Source organism: Phalacrocorax aristotelis, chromosome Z (assembly GCF_949628215.1).
Source record: "Phalacrocorax aristotelis chromosome Z, bGulAri2.1, whole genome shotgun sequence".
NCBI lineage: Eukaryota > Metazoa > Chordata > Aves > Suliformes > Phalacrocoracidae > Phalacrocorax > Phalacrocorax aristotelis.
In genome coordinates, this window is record NC_134311.1 from 22,047,926 (window position 1) to 22,062,153 (window position 14,228).

The following is a 14,228-nucleotide window of genomic DNA, read 5'->3' on the forward strand; positions in this document are numbered from 1 at the left end:
CAAGCAGCCTGAGGCAGGTGAAGACAATAGAAAAAACAAAATACACCAAGTATGTTAAAATGCAGGTTTGCCATCCAGAGAGATGATACAGCATTCCATTGGGAAAATTTTCAGGTTGGACAACTTTTTTTGTAACCTTCTTTATGATCTACAAAAGCTTAAGTCTTTGGCTATTTACATACCCTTCTGATTACTGTGTTCTGTAAGCACTTGCTATAGATATTAGAACACCACTAGTGTAAAATACTAAAAAAAAAAAAAACCAGCAGTCTCCCTTTCGCATCACTGCCATAACATGGGGAAAAGGACTTAATTGTCTCCCTATTTGCTTATTACATGGATGTATGTACTGTAAGGCAAACTAGTTAGGGAATTAAGATTGACATTTGATTATGAGAACAGTGAAGTTCATGGTTACCGCCTCTATTTATGTATTTACTTTTATATCAAAGGAACTGCTCATACATTTAAAACCAGGAATGTATTTAAGTGCTTGATTATAAATTGGATTGGCTGAGTTCCCTGGTAGAAAGCCAGTTCTTGTACAAATTCTGTCTCTCTTGCTTTGCTATTTCATGGTGGCACTGAAATGTACCTGTTATGTGAGGACATGATTATAAAATAAAAAAATACATGTCATACTGCCTGTCAGCTGGATGTGCAAAAGCCTGAGCAGAATTAGATTTTTGACTGAGAAACCAGCACAAACTGAAATTTTGGAATGATACACCCATAAGTAGCCTTTATTTGATAGCAGATGAACTACAGTGCTTGATGCATAATATATATCAGTATATGATGAACAAACATTTATTTAATCATCAAAATAACCTTCTAAATTTGAAACAGGAGTAGATGAATTGTATATAAAATTGTATCATGCGGTGAGTTTTATACGAGTGTTTTTCATTTAAGGCAGAATCAGTGGGAATTGTGAGCTATGATTCCTCTGCTGGGTGAGCAAAGTAGCAGAGAACTCAAGCAGTGATTTCTTCCACCACTGTCTGTAGTTATAAAACAGTATGTTTACAAAATATCTTTTGACACATGGGAATGGGATTAGGCATGTGCTCTGTCTCTCCACATAACAGATCAGCTAAATTGCAAGACCTCATGTAAACTGCATGGCAGATAACCATCAACCTTATTGATGCAGGGGGTAAACACAAATACTGTTAGTAACGTGTAGGTAAAATTATCAGGCGTTTTTGTGTGGCATCAAGATTTGCTCTGAAAAATCAAGTTCTGTTGCCCTAATTCAGGGGGAAAAAAATGAAGTCACTGTCAAATTTTTGCAAAAGAAGTTTTTATAGATATGCACTTGTAAAGAAGAACCTTTTCTATGTATAAGCAATATTTATGTTAACTAAAAATTCAATACTTATTCTGTTGTATACTGTAGAGGATATTATTAACATCTATAAGTTATGCTTTATTTTGTAAATATAATAATATATTAAGACTACGTGACATTATATTGTCAATATACTCAACTCTATTTTACAAATGACAAGTGTTTATTTCTAATTGCGGGCTAATTTATAAATGCTTTTCCACATATCACTGGAAATGGAATATCAAACTAATTTTGGTGACTGGTAAAGCTTCAATGCATTCAGATGTTTATAATTTATCCACATCATTTGCATCTTCCTCTTCTGTTTCTAACTCAATGCAATAATGTAAATGAAAGATAGGAAAGACCGTTTAAATTAGCTTGTTCAGTCTGTCTTGTACAACATTTTCTTTGTAGCCTCTCCAGAGTTTCGTCCACTCATATTTTAAATAACTCAAGCAGATGAGATTAACTCCATAACTCCAACAACACAAGGAGAATATTTCACAGTCCACTACGCTGAACTGTTACACCATTTTCTTAACATTTAAATGTATAGTTTTCTTTGCTAATTTTATTGCTTATTGCAATTTTAACTATCATGAACTTTCTCCCAGTTTTTTTGTACATTAGGCCCTTCAGAATCAAATAGATGGCTATCAAAGCCACCTTAATACCTTTTGGCTGTATAATAAATAAAAGAATGGAAAGTTCAATAAGAAAACTATTACTTGGTGATACTTGGTAGACTGATTGATTTCTGCTCTCTGCAAAACCCTAGAGGTGTTGGAAATTTTAAATTCTAATCCTTGCATATATAAATGCTTTTGACATTAATGATATAAAGAACTTAATGAACAAATGCTAGAATGTTTTTTGCGTGCATGCATATATATGTGTAATGCCCTGGTGCCAGGGTGATGTCAGTCATAACCAGTTTTTAAAAATATTTCTACCCAGTCTGCACTGAAAGCTGACCAAATGCAGTGCCTTTTATGTATGCAACATATTAGGTATGATAGGAGAAAAACAGCAACATAGTTACACCTCAGAGAGGTTTATTTTCAGTTAAAATGAACTAGGATTTATTGATTAAAGAACTACTTTATTGTGTAGTAGGTCTATGTCAGTAACAATATCACAGAATCACAGAATCCCAGGTTGGAAGGGACCTCAGGGATCATCTAGTCCAACCTTTCTAGGAAGAGCACAGGCTAAACAAGATGGCCCAGCACCCTGTCCAGACAAATCTTGAAAGTGTCCAATGTGGCCGAGTCAACCACTTCCCTGGGGAGATTATTCCAATGGTTGACTGTCCTCACTGTGAAAAATTTTCTTCTCTTGTCCAATTGGAATCTCCCCAAGAGCAACTTGTGCCCATTCCCCCTTGTCCTCTCCATGGGACTCCTTGTAAAAAGGGAGTCTCCATCTTCTTTGTAGCTACCCCTTAAGTGATGAGATCCCCTCTGAGCCTCCTTTTCTCAAGGCTGAACAAACCCAGTTCTCCCAGCCTATCCTCATATGGCAGCTTCCCAGTCCTTTGATCATCTTGGTGGTCCTTCTCTGGACCCCTTCCAGCCTGTCCACATCTTTTTTGTATAGAAGGGACCAGAACTGTACACAGGACTCCAGGTGTGGCCTGGCAAGTGCTGAGTAGAGTGGGGTAATGACTTCTTTTCTCTGCTGGTGATGCCCTTTTTGATGCAACCCAACATCCTGTTGGCCTTCCTGGCCGCAGCAGCAGCAGCACACTGTTCGCTCATGTTGAGCTTCCTGTCCACCAGGACCCCCAGGTCCCTTTCCACAGAGCTGCTCTCCAGCCAGGTGGGTCCCAGCCTGTGCTGTACTCCTGGATTATGTTTTCCCACGTGCATGACCTTACACTTGTCTTTGCTGAACTTCATAAGGTTCTTGTTAGCCCACTCCTCCAGCCTATCCAGATCTCCCTGCAGACCAGCTCTCCCTTCTGGAGTGTCTACTTCCCCACTCAGTTTGGTGTCATCTGCAAACTTCATCAGGCTACACTTGATGCCGGTATCCAGATCACTTATACAGATGTTGAATAACATTGGGCCCAATATTGATCCCTGGAGGACTCCATTTGTGACAGGTTGCCACTTCAAGAAGTTGCTATTTGCCACCACCCTTTGGGTGCAGCCTGTCAGCCAGTTCCCCACCCACTGCACAGACCAGTTGTCTAGGCCATAACGCATTAATTTCTCCAGGAGGAGACTGTGGGGGACCGTATCAAAGGCCTTGGAGAAGTCCAGGTGAACAACATCCACCGCCCGCCCCATGTCAACCAGGCAAGTCACTTTGTCATAGAAGGCCACCAGGTTTGTCAGACACAATCTGCCCTTAGTGAAGCCATGTTGGCTTTTCCCAATCAAGTGCTTCCTTTGACCCTCAGGAGGATTTGTTCCATAACTTTCCCAGGGATTGAAGTAAGGCTGATGGGCCTATAGTTACCCGGATCCTCCCTTGAGCCCTTCTTGTAGATAGGGGTAACATTTGCCTTTCTCCAGTCCCCTGGGACATCTCCTGTCCTCCATGACTTCTCGACAGTTATGCAGAGTGGCCTCACAATGATGTCAGCCAGCTCTCTCAACACCCTTGGGTGGATGTCATCAGGGCCCATTGATTTGTAGGGGTCAAGCTCCTGTAGTAATTCATGTACTAACTAACCCATGTATTCATGTACTAATTCATGTACTAACTAACTAGTATGTTTAATTGGATGTAATTCTGCTAAATACACCAGATTTCCAAACAATTTTATTTGGTAAAATTATGCAAAACCTGGAGTATTTGTTTCCAGATTTAATAATACATTAAAAATAAATGAAGAGTGGGCCAAATATCGGTTGTTCATACCAAAGATATGTATGTTATTTTTTCTGTTGTAGTGACCTTAAACTTGAGAATGGTCATGACTAAATTACAAATGATAGATTACTGGGGGGAGGGGAGATGGGAGGTGATCATATTAGTGTAATACCTGTTTCTGATTTTTTTTAGTATATATACAAAACCAAGAAGGAAAGCTTCAAGATAATACACTGCCAATTATAGTTTCCCAAAACAATCCTGCAAAATAAATACATCAGTTAACACCTCCACACCAGCAATTTTGTTTAACGTGAGGTCTCAGTCCCTACTTATATCAGGTCCATAAATAGTTTAACCATGACAACACTTACATTGCAACCATTGGTTTCACAGTTTACATACAGTTGAACAGAGACCTTTACTCTCTAAGTCATTTCTACCCTTAGTAGCAGATGCATTTAGCTATTTCAGTTTAACTTTATCAGTTTAAAATAAAATGAGGTTAAATTACTATTTGCTTTTAATGGTGGTGCACTAAGGACAAAATTTGTCTTATTTTTCCAACTCTTCCAGCTGGTCGTCTAAAAGATGCTACCTTTGCCTACAAACCTGGTCCTGCATATGTCCTTCCACCTTCTCAGCTACAACAAAGTACCATTACAACTGGAAAACATTTTTGCTTAATACAGCTCAAGGCTGTGTGGGTGATATTCCAATTCCAGTAGGACATTACACTTTATCTTGTGCTATGTAGGAGCTGTACATCAGTAGATTTCCATTCCAACCACCTAGCACTGGAAAAAGAAATATGAAATCTTGATTTTGCCAAAACAAATGGGAGTATAAAAAGGAGAGAAAAGAATTGGATGCATTGTTAAATATTCACATACAGAGAGGTTCATACGTCAAAGCCAGCACCTTTAAACTACATGGCGGATTTTTGTCTACCCACCTGTACTTACTTTCAATGTATCATGTTCTTCTATTTGGTATTTCACTATGTTTTTAAGCCCAGTTGTCATTAGTACTGAAACACACCTTTGACTGCTCTTTACTGATGGTTGTGCTACAAAGTCCTAAGTCACAGAATCCAAACTTTGTAAGGCTTTTACTGTAAATTTCCTTGTTAAATTACTGCCAGGGTTTCTGAGAATAGCAATGTATTCTGATTATTGTGGGCAAATGCAGAGAGGAAGAAAAGCTTTGAGCAATGCAAACATTTTCTTAGCTGAAACTTGTGGCTTAAAGTATTTCACTCATACGAGCAGAAGAACTGTGTGTACTCAAGACTTCTAAAAGAACTCAAGGATGAGATAACTGAGCTCCTAACTGCACTTGTAATCCTTTGCTTAAACCTGCTTGATACCACAGGATTGCTTGGCAGAGGTATATGAAAAAAAGGGTCAGGGAAGGTCAGAAAAATATTAACTGATAAACCTGACATCTGTATAAGCAAATAAGTAATAATACAGAGTACGATTAGTGAACACATGAATAAATACGACACATCCGGGAAGAGTTGACAGAGCTTTTGTTAAGAGAGGTTGTGCTTCACAATCATATCAGACAGGATACTTTGAAGAAGTGAAGAAGGAATAAGGAAGACCTGGTTGATACAGTCTATTGGGATTTCCAGAAAGCATTTGCAAAGGAACTAAGCAGTCATAAAAGGGAAAGTCCTGGATCAAGTGTTAGGGCAGGTTCAGAGCAAACAAGGGAGGGTAATTTTCAAAACAGGAGGTAACTGAACCATAGGACACCTTGCCACAGGATGTTGAGGAGCCTAAAAGATTTTGTGGATTACCACACTGATGAGATTAATTTAGAGAAGTACAGAGGCATAAGCCCTAGTTCAGAAAGTCTCTGACTACAATTTTTTTCATCTGAGGAAAATCTGGGAAAATATTGTTACATTTACACCTGTTCTCATGGCCTTTCTTTATCTGCCATTGTTGGGTGCTGACAGAAATGGAATAGTATCTCTTTTCTGTGACCAAGAGTGCTCTTGCGACACTGCATTTTCACACATTGAAATTTTCTGAAAATACGGTCATTGGTGTTTTAAAATGACATACCCTCTATGTGTTTGACAGATGAACTGTAGCAATATGGAACTCCAGTGTAACGTTGTACACTTTTATCAAAATATTTGGTTTTCCAGAAAGATGTCTACTCATCTGGGGACAAAGAGTCGCAACGTACAAAATAAATATGTTCTTTTCTATTAGCATATGACAGAATATTGTAAGACAATAGGTTCCGTAGCGTGAACAGAACTGGCTTACTGCTGCTGGAAAATCATCCCTCTAAAGATACTTGCATTATTTAGATTAAGTCCCTCATTCGTTTTCCTTTTCAGCAACTGCATTATAACTAGAATTAAAAACTGTAAGCATCCTACCCCTTGGCTACATGCAGATGGCTGACTTCTACACCAGAAACCTTGGACCTTTTTCTTAAGATGAGTTTTTAGCTGCTGAAGGGTGTTTCTCATTTCTGTTAATAAATCTCAACTCAACAGTTTCCAAGCCTGCATTTTCTGAAAAGTGTTCTAGTCCATGGTAACCAGGGTGCTAGTGGTTTGTATCCTTTCTGTTATTCCAAACTAGCCATGTCATGACAGAGTCTTCCCAGCCTGTTCAGAAGCCTTGTGGTTTCTCCTACCTACCATTTTTCAGTCCTTTCAGAACTTCCAGATCCTCTTTCCTTTCCTTTTGTAAAGGTTCAAGTTTTTGTTTTGATTTCTCCTGGTCTTTTAAATTTTTTTTATTTTTTATTGGAAAAGTGTTCATGAAGAAAACAGGAAAGTGAAGCATGTCATTATTACCTCATCAAAATAAACAATGAGAAACAAGTGAAATTTTAGAATATAGTTATAAAATGTGTGACATAAGATACCTGCAGGATTTTCTAAAACCATTTGTTTTACTGACACAGAAAACGTCCTGTTATTCTCTGTGCTTTCTTTGCAATATTATTTTGCTGGGGGGAAAAAAAGTGTTAATAGTATAAAATAATTTATTTTCTCTGAAGAGTTATTTCAGTTTTAATTAATTGATCCTTGATCCTTCTGAAACAGAATTCATATAGAATATCTCTGCTAACTGGTCTACATATCTTGATAGATGAAAGAAAATATAGACGGAGATCTGTTTATCTATGTGTTTGTATGTGTTTGCACATGGTTGTATTCCTAATTTGAAGAGATGGCTATTTCATAGCTAAAAATCCTGAAATACAAGATCTTTTACAACATACATGACAACTGCTTATCAAAAATTGATTTCAACATCATTTAGTGTATACATAGAACTAAGCTTACCATCTCCATGAGCTATGCAGTTCATACCTTTAATATCTTTACAGCTCTGATAGCCATTGGACGATACAGCATGACAATAGAGACAGTGGATGTTGGATGGTGCAAAGAAATCACGGACCATGGAGCCACCCAAATTGCACAAAGCAGCAAGTCTCTCAGATATTTAGGGCTGATGAGGTGTGATCAGGTAAGGAGCATTTGCATAACCGGTGCCTGCTTCTGAGTGCCAGCGAGAGAGAGTGTTCCTGTGCGTATGTGTGAGTGAGGGAGAGAAACAGGGGACTTATGTTTTTCCGTACAAACAGGTGTGATATTCTCTACTGTGGTAACTCTCTTAGTGTACTATGTTCACATATTTAGCTAAAAAAGTATCTAGAGAACTAAAAAGAGCATTATAAATTTTTGCTGACATGGATTTTCAAAATACACCCACAGGCTACACCCACAGCCTGAGGTGATCACAAAAGTTTTATGTAAAATCTGCCCTCTGAGGAACTTGAATATTTTTGGCTAAAAGTGATTGGTATGTCATGTCATTACTATGAGAGACTACTTTGTTTTTAAAAAGAAAGAAAAAAGGAAACAAAAGAATAATAAAAATACTTCAGTGTTACTTCCAGAGTGATTTTCTATACATCTGTGTTCTTGCTCATATATAATGGTTTTGAAAACAAAAGGTCAAGGATTTGGATAAAATCATAATGTGGGGAAAAAAAAGAAAAAATACTTTATTATATTGCTCTCCTACTTGGAATATATTAAGAATATCTATAAGTTTTAGCACTTTATCATTAGAAAAAAAGAGGACAAGGCAGCCCAGCTCCACCTCATGCTGTATATAGCCTTTCACGAATCATGTCTTTGTTGAGAGAAGAGAGATCGAGAGGCCTGGGAACACAGCAGAAATAGCTGAGAGTCATTGGAGGTTCAAAGTTTCTGATCTCAAATCTTCAAATATAACTGTAGGGATTGTTTCTTTTCCAGCCATCACGAATGAAATGTCCAGCGTGTGGTGCCCATCATAATCATGTCTCTCAGGCTTGCCAATTTCTGATGGGGTACAGCCTGTGGAACACAGGTTTTTAGTCTAAGAAACCATGCTCAAAACGGTTACGTTGCATCCCTTGCAGTGCTTTATAGAAGACAGTTACAAAACCCAGTATTTCAACTGGCAAGAAATAATAATCTCCAGGTCAGTTGTAAAGTCAGAAATAGCATTTTGCAAACCCAGCTTTAGAGGATTTCCAGTTTGAGGGGAGGTTGAGCACTTCGGAAGAATTGCTGTCTATTAAGGCTGAGTCCACTTAATCTCCTAAACGTTAGTGTTTCATAAGAGCCACAAGACAAAAAGAGCGTGTGAGTCTGATGGATTGTGCTAAGATTATGTACTTAAAGAATGTTCAAAGGGTTACTTGACCTTGGGAATTATATCTGACCCTGAATCTCCTGATCAATTTTACACATATATTTATTTTGTGGATTTAGCTAATGTTGAACAATCAACAAGGATCTAATAAGTCCAATAATTTAATCCTGTCTTCAGATGCTATAGAAAATCAATGGTCTTGATGCTGAAAACAAGTTTTACTACCTCATCAGTTAAACTATACGTACTATGGTCTGTGTTCCCTTAATTGCTGGTTAATGCTTTCCTAGTTGTTTACAAAGGATTATACACCATCTTTTGTGTTGTGAATGTCAACTGCTAAAAGGAGAAAATAAATATTTTTTGAGAAAGCTTCAAGGAAGATAGAAAAGCAATGTTGACTGTGTGCCTGCAAATGTGTGTGTGTTTCTGTGCATGCACGTGTGTGTGTGTGCACGTACACGAGTATTCAAAGCATGGATGGTAAAATTTGTTAAGAAATGAGTAAATGCTGTTACAGCAAAAACTGTAGTAGTAGGACTACCACTGGGAATTATTTTCTTGCTTGCAAAGCCTTGATGGGAAAAATAGCTGCACAGACAGAAGACTTAAGAGTTTTTGGCAGCTAGAAGATGCCAGCTCCCTTTTTCCACTGCAAATGAACAGAGAAATTACTGAACAAAATCATGTCTTCAACTGTCTCTCCCCACTATCATGCAGAACTAATTTTTTCCAGTGGCTGCTCTATTAAATTAAAAATGTCAGTGTCCGGCACATCATTAAAGAGAATTCTTGGGACATGCAGAAGGGTTTATTTACATGCCCTGTTGACTGAAACTCTTGTCTTTGGGCTATTGTCAGCTTACAGTGAAGAGAGAGTTAGCAGATTTGCACCTTCTAACCAGCCTTCCTTTTCTAAGGTACTGACTATTGTGCTAGTACCAGGTAGCATTTATGCCTTTCTAGGAATTCCCAAGCATTGGAGGGGAAGTACTTAAGCACAGTTACATAAGGAACATATGTAAGTTGACTTCAAATGGTTACCACTAAAATACTCTTTATGACCCAGGCTCTTTGGAATTTCTTTGATATGCAGTTGACATAAATTAGAGGCGTCAAGGGTCTTCCCAAGAAAGATCAGAGAGGGTGCAAGCCTGGGTAAAGGCAGGCTCTGTTTTATGCCATAGATTATCTGAGTGCCTCCAGGCAATGTGCTTCAGTAGATGCAGAGCATTATTGATCCACACCATGAAAATAATAAAATTATTCATTTCTCATCAAACTGCTGTTGCCATGACCTTTCTTTTTATCATGTTTCCTACCATCTCACATGCACAGCCCAGGAGCAATATGGTCTTTGCCTTAAAATAAATGTCGTTGTGTTGAGAAGTGTAAAAAGTGCTGATTTTACCATGGGATTGTCATAATAAGGGCATATATTTAAGTTGGATTTTTTCTTATAAGCATTTTAACACTATTTTTTCAACATTTAAATTATATTTAAATTTAAATTAATTTATATTGCTAAATAGCAATATAATCACTATTTACAAATCACATACAGGAAAAATGTCCAAGATTATTAAATGGTGAAAGTCCTTCAGAAGCATCCATAGTAGAATTCTGGTTTAGAAACATGTTCATGCTTAGATACACAAAATCTAAATATTCTTTTCAATGTAAAAATATTAGAGGCAAGGTTACTGAGCAAATGTCTATTCCTTTTTTTTTTTTTTAATTTTCCCTAGCACTTCCATGACCTAGGCAAATTTGGCTTTCCCTGCACTACAGAGCAGTGGTGTCTGAGGCCTGGAGAGAGCTATGAATGAACTGGTACTACTGGAAAAGGGCAGGGCAGTTTGGACACACTGGCATAAGTCCTGATAGCAGCTTAACTGCCAAAATACAGCACTTTGTCCAGGAAAATTAGCACTTAGCAAGGCTCATAAGATATTCTCATACAGAAGGGGTAGTATAGCTTATTGCTTCCATTTCCCTGAGTAGCTCAGGAAATGCTACCTTGATCTCTACAGAGCCCTGCATTGTACGGCATAGGTACAGTGAGACACATACCATTACTTTTCTGTATCAGATAGGCTTCTGAGAGACTGTGGTCCAGACCTCCAAAAGTGTTTTGGCATTCAGAAAGTAGACCCTACATATTTTTAAGTACCTACATTTTGGACAATTAAATCCCCCAGTTGCCTGCATATGAACTTCAACACATACTCAGAAGCAGCTACGACCCTTCTCCGTTCTGATCCCTCTCACAGTACAGGGTATCAGCTGTGTGCAAATACATCTTTATGTGCATATATATGTGTGGGTCCATACAGGCACCTGGCAGCACTTGGGACTGCACAAGTCTTGTGTTTTATAAAAAGGAAATGTTGCCATTTTGAGTCTCCATTTCTTTTGAAAGCAGAAGGAGATAAAATCAGTAGTTACTTAAGGCCTAAGCAGGACATTTTAGAGGTCTGTAATTGGAAAAGGCATAAAAGACACAGCATTTCTGTTCTGCATTCTAGTGTTACCACCTGTGCTCATGCTGTGCCCCACTCCCACGGGCAGTGAGCCAGACTTCATTCCCTTGTGTTGCTCCTTCCCAATGTTCAGGCAGCACAGCAAAACCACAAACTTCAAATTTCTCTGCACAGAGGAGTGCTCTGTTGTTATGGGCTGTAGCCCAAGGTGGTGTTTTGGGACTTGACATGTGTGTGTGAGAAGACGTAGCTGGTTTGTGTACTGCCAGGGTACACTGGGGCTCTGATTTTTCACCTCAGGAAATACAGAGAAAAGCACAGAGTTGTCTCTAGAACCATGGGTTATATTCAATTCACCTCAGTTCAGTCCCCCCACAGCAGAAAGAGAACATGACTATCCGTTGTTCAAACCAAATTTTAATTGTAGCTCTGCATTTTTTTTATCACAGCTTAGGAAAGTGTATATTTTAAAGTATAATTCATCCTTTCCTTTAAATATTTTAAATACTTTGAGCGAGGTGTGGGTAATTATGACGTGCTTTCTTTTCTCCCACAGACACAGACACCAGGATTCCTAAGAGCCATACTTGCATCCTAAGGGCATATAATGATGCCTACATCAGATTCACAGATTCAAATCTACACATTTTAAGCTTCTTTTTCTGAACAAAATTCTATAGATTTCTACCCCATAACTGACCTGGATTGTGTTTACTTACTGTCATTACTTACTTAATTTATTTGTAAATATTTTGTATTTCGTATTTCCAAAATAATCAAAGTAAGAGGGCAACGTTCTCTATGCTGATTATTGCTAGAACTCATTTTAAAGATGTCTTCGTAGCACTTCTTTATTGTGCTTTACAACAACCCAAACAGCTTTAAATAATGGCAGTCTGAAAGCTTCACCTTTGTGGAAAATGATTGGATATCACCTAGGAAATAGTGGCTAAAAACTTGATCTGTTTTTCTGGCTGATAGCTTGGCTGGTTGAACAACATGTCAAAATAATCTTCCTCTCGAGTTTGCAACTTTTCTCACACAGATTTTCATATTTCAAGATCCTTTTCCTGTGGCTCTGGTGCTATTTGCAATACTTATCAGCAGTGCTACCACGTGAATGCAGGAGACATTTCATGGGAAAATATGCAGAAAAATGACACTAAAAAACAGAGGCCACAAAATTCAACATTCACAGCTATGTGTGAATGAAATTAAGTGAGTCTGACAAAGTTGGCTGTGAATGGATACATAACTTCAGTTAATAAATCATCATGGCCTTTATTCCTTGCTTTTTTTCTTTTTTTCATTTCTTTTCCCCCCTTTTTTTTTTTTGAGAAAATCAGGTTGCTTTTATGAAAATTCTTCTGAAAGCCTGTAGCTTATTGCAGATTACTTTCTCAGATGAATTGTAGCCTGTATTTCCTATTATAGCTTTACTGAGATGTTAGCACACAGAAATTGATGGTCAGTCAACCAACAAAAAGATGAACTCCCTTATATTACCACAGAGAGGAAGGAGTGTGGATGACCCCTAAAAATAAAAATGGTCTGTTAAGAAATCGTTTGCATCTTGAGTAAGAATAAGATTTTTAGAAAATCAGTAGGTTTTTTAAATAATTCATCCCTTTATCCTTCTATAAAATCTGTTTTAGAAATATTTGTAAATATATATCCTGTGCGAATTGCAAATAATTATCCTAACTGGGATGCAGCTCCTGTTGTATATGAGGAAATGCCAACTTGTGAAAAAAGTTACTAACTCAGGACAAAAAGAATTTTCCATTTTATATATATAGTAAGGATGTATAGCATACATAGTACTGTATACAACATACTACTGCATAGGTAGTAAGCATATATAAGCAATATAATATATACATATATAGATATTAGTATGCGTGACTGGAATCATTTTTACCCTTCATTCACAATCTTTTAATTTACATAGATAGTCTGTAACTGAAGTTGAGTAAGTGACAAAGAGATAAGATCCCAGATTCTAGAGATACATCTTTAAACTTCAAATATGTTTTTGAGCTATACTGTTCTTAATCAACAGTAGAACAGTAAGAGTACAGAGCCATGGCTTGTTTTAATATAATTATCACAGCAATTTGCCTTCCACCTTCATAAAATCCTAACTACCATAATAGCCTGATCAAAAAACCTGACAAATTGCTACCATTTCTTCTTTTATATTTTAAGGGGTTTATTCTGAGATTTGAAATTATGGTTTTGTGATGTTGAAGAGGACTGAAAATATCCAATCCTTCCCTTTAAGAAAAATTCTATAGCACTTATTTTCTCTTAAATCAGTATAATTTGTTCAAGTTACATTGCTGCATATTAAAAAGGATACACTGTATTTTTTAAAATTTTATATCTGTAATGTAGGAGCTGCTATTGATATATCTATGAATGATGAAGATTTTAGATTCATAAAACCTGTGAATGCCATTAGAAGGAAACTACAGTTATCCTTGCTAACCCACAACAAAAGAGAAACAGCATTTATTTCACTTTGGTTTTCAATACAATAATTTTGAAAGACTGAACAATACTTCCCCCCGCCCCCAGCTAACTAGGATAACAGATCCATTACGTGTGTGAACAAAAGCATCTGCTAAAATATAAAAAAGATTTCTTTATACAAATTGAACTTTTTGTACTTCTAGTTTAACTGTTTCTTTACCAAAAGATTTATATCTTCCAGGCTGATAGTTCAGCAACAAATCCATGGCAGTAGGCTGAATATGGAATCTTCCTGAGTTAATGAGCCTGTCCTTGTTTTTAAAAAGCAACCACCTGACCATGTCATACTGTAATAGAAAGATGGGCCCTCAGGTACTGATCAACGGTTCAAAATCAGGATAAGGCCAACTATTAAGG

The 14,228-nt window shown here is 37.4% G+C and overlaps 1 protein-coding gene across 1 annotated transcript in view; it reads left to right on the plus strand.

Moving 5' to 3' along the window:
- FBXL17 (F-box and leucine rich repeat protein 17) overlaps positions 1-14,228 on the plus strand; it is a 293,836-nt gene that overhangs the window by 269,721 nt on the left and 9,887 nt on the right. Inside the window, exon 8 of the mRNA XM_075078407.1 lies at positions 7,532-7,674. Within this exon, the coding sequence (XP_074934508.1) occupies positions 7,532-7,674 (143 nt within the window). The remainder of the gene's footprint in view (positions 1-7,531; positions 7,675-14,228) is intronic.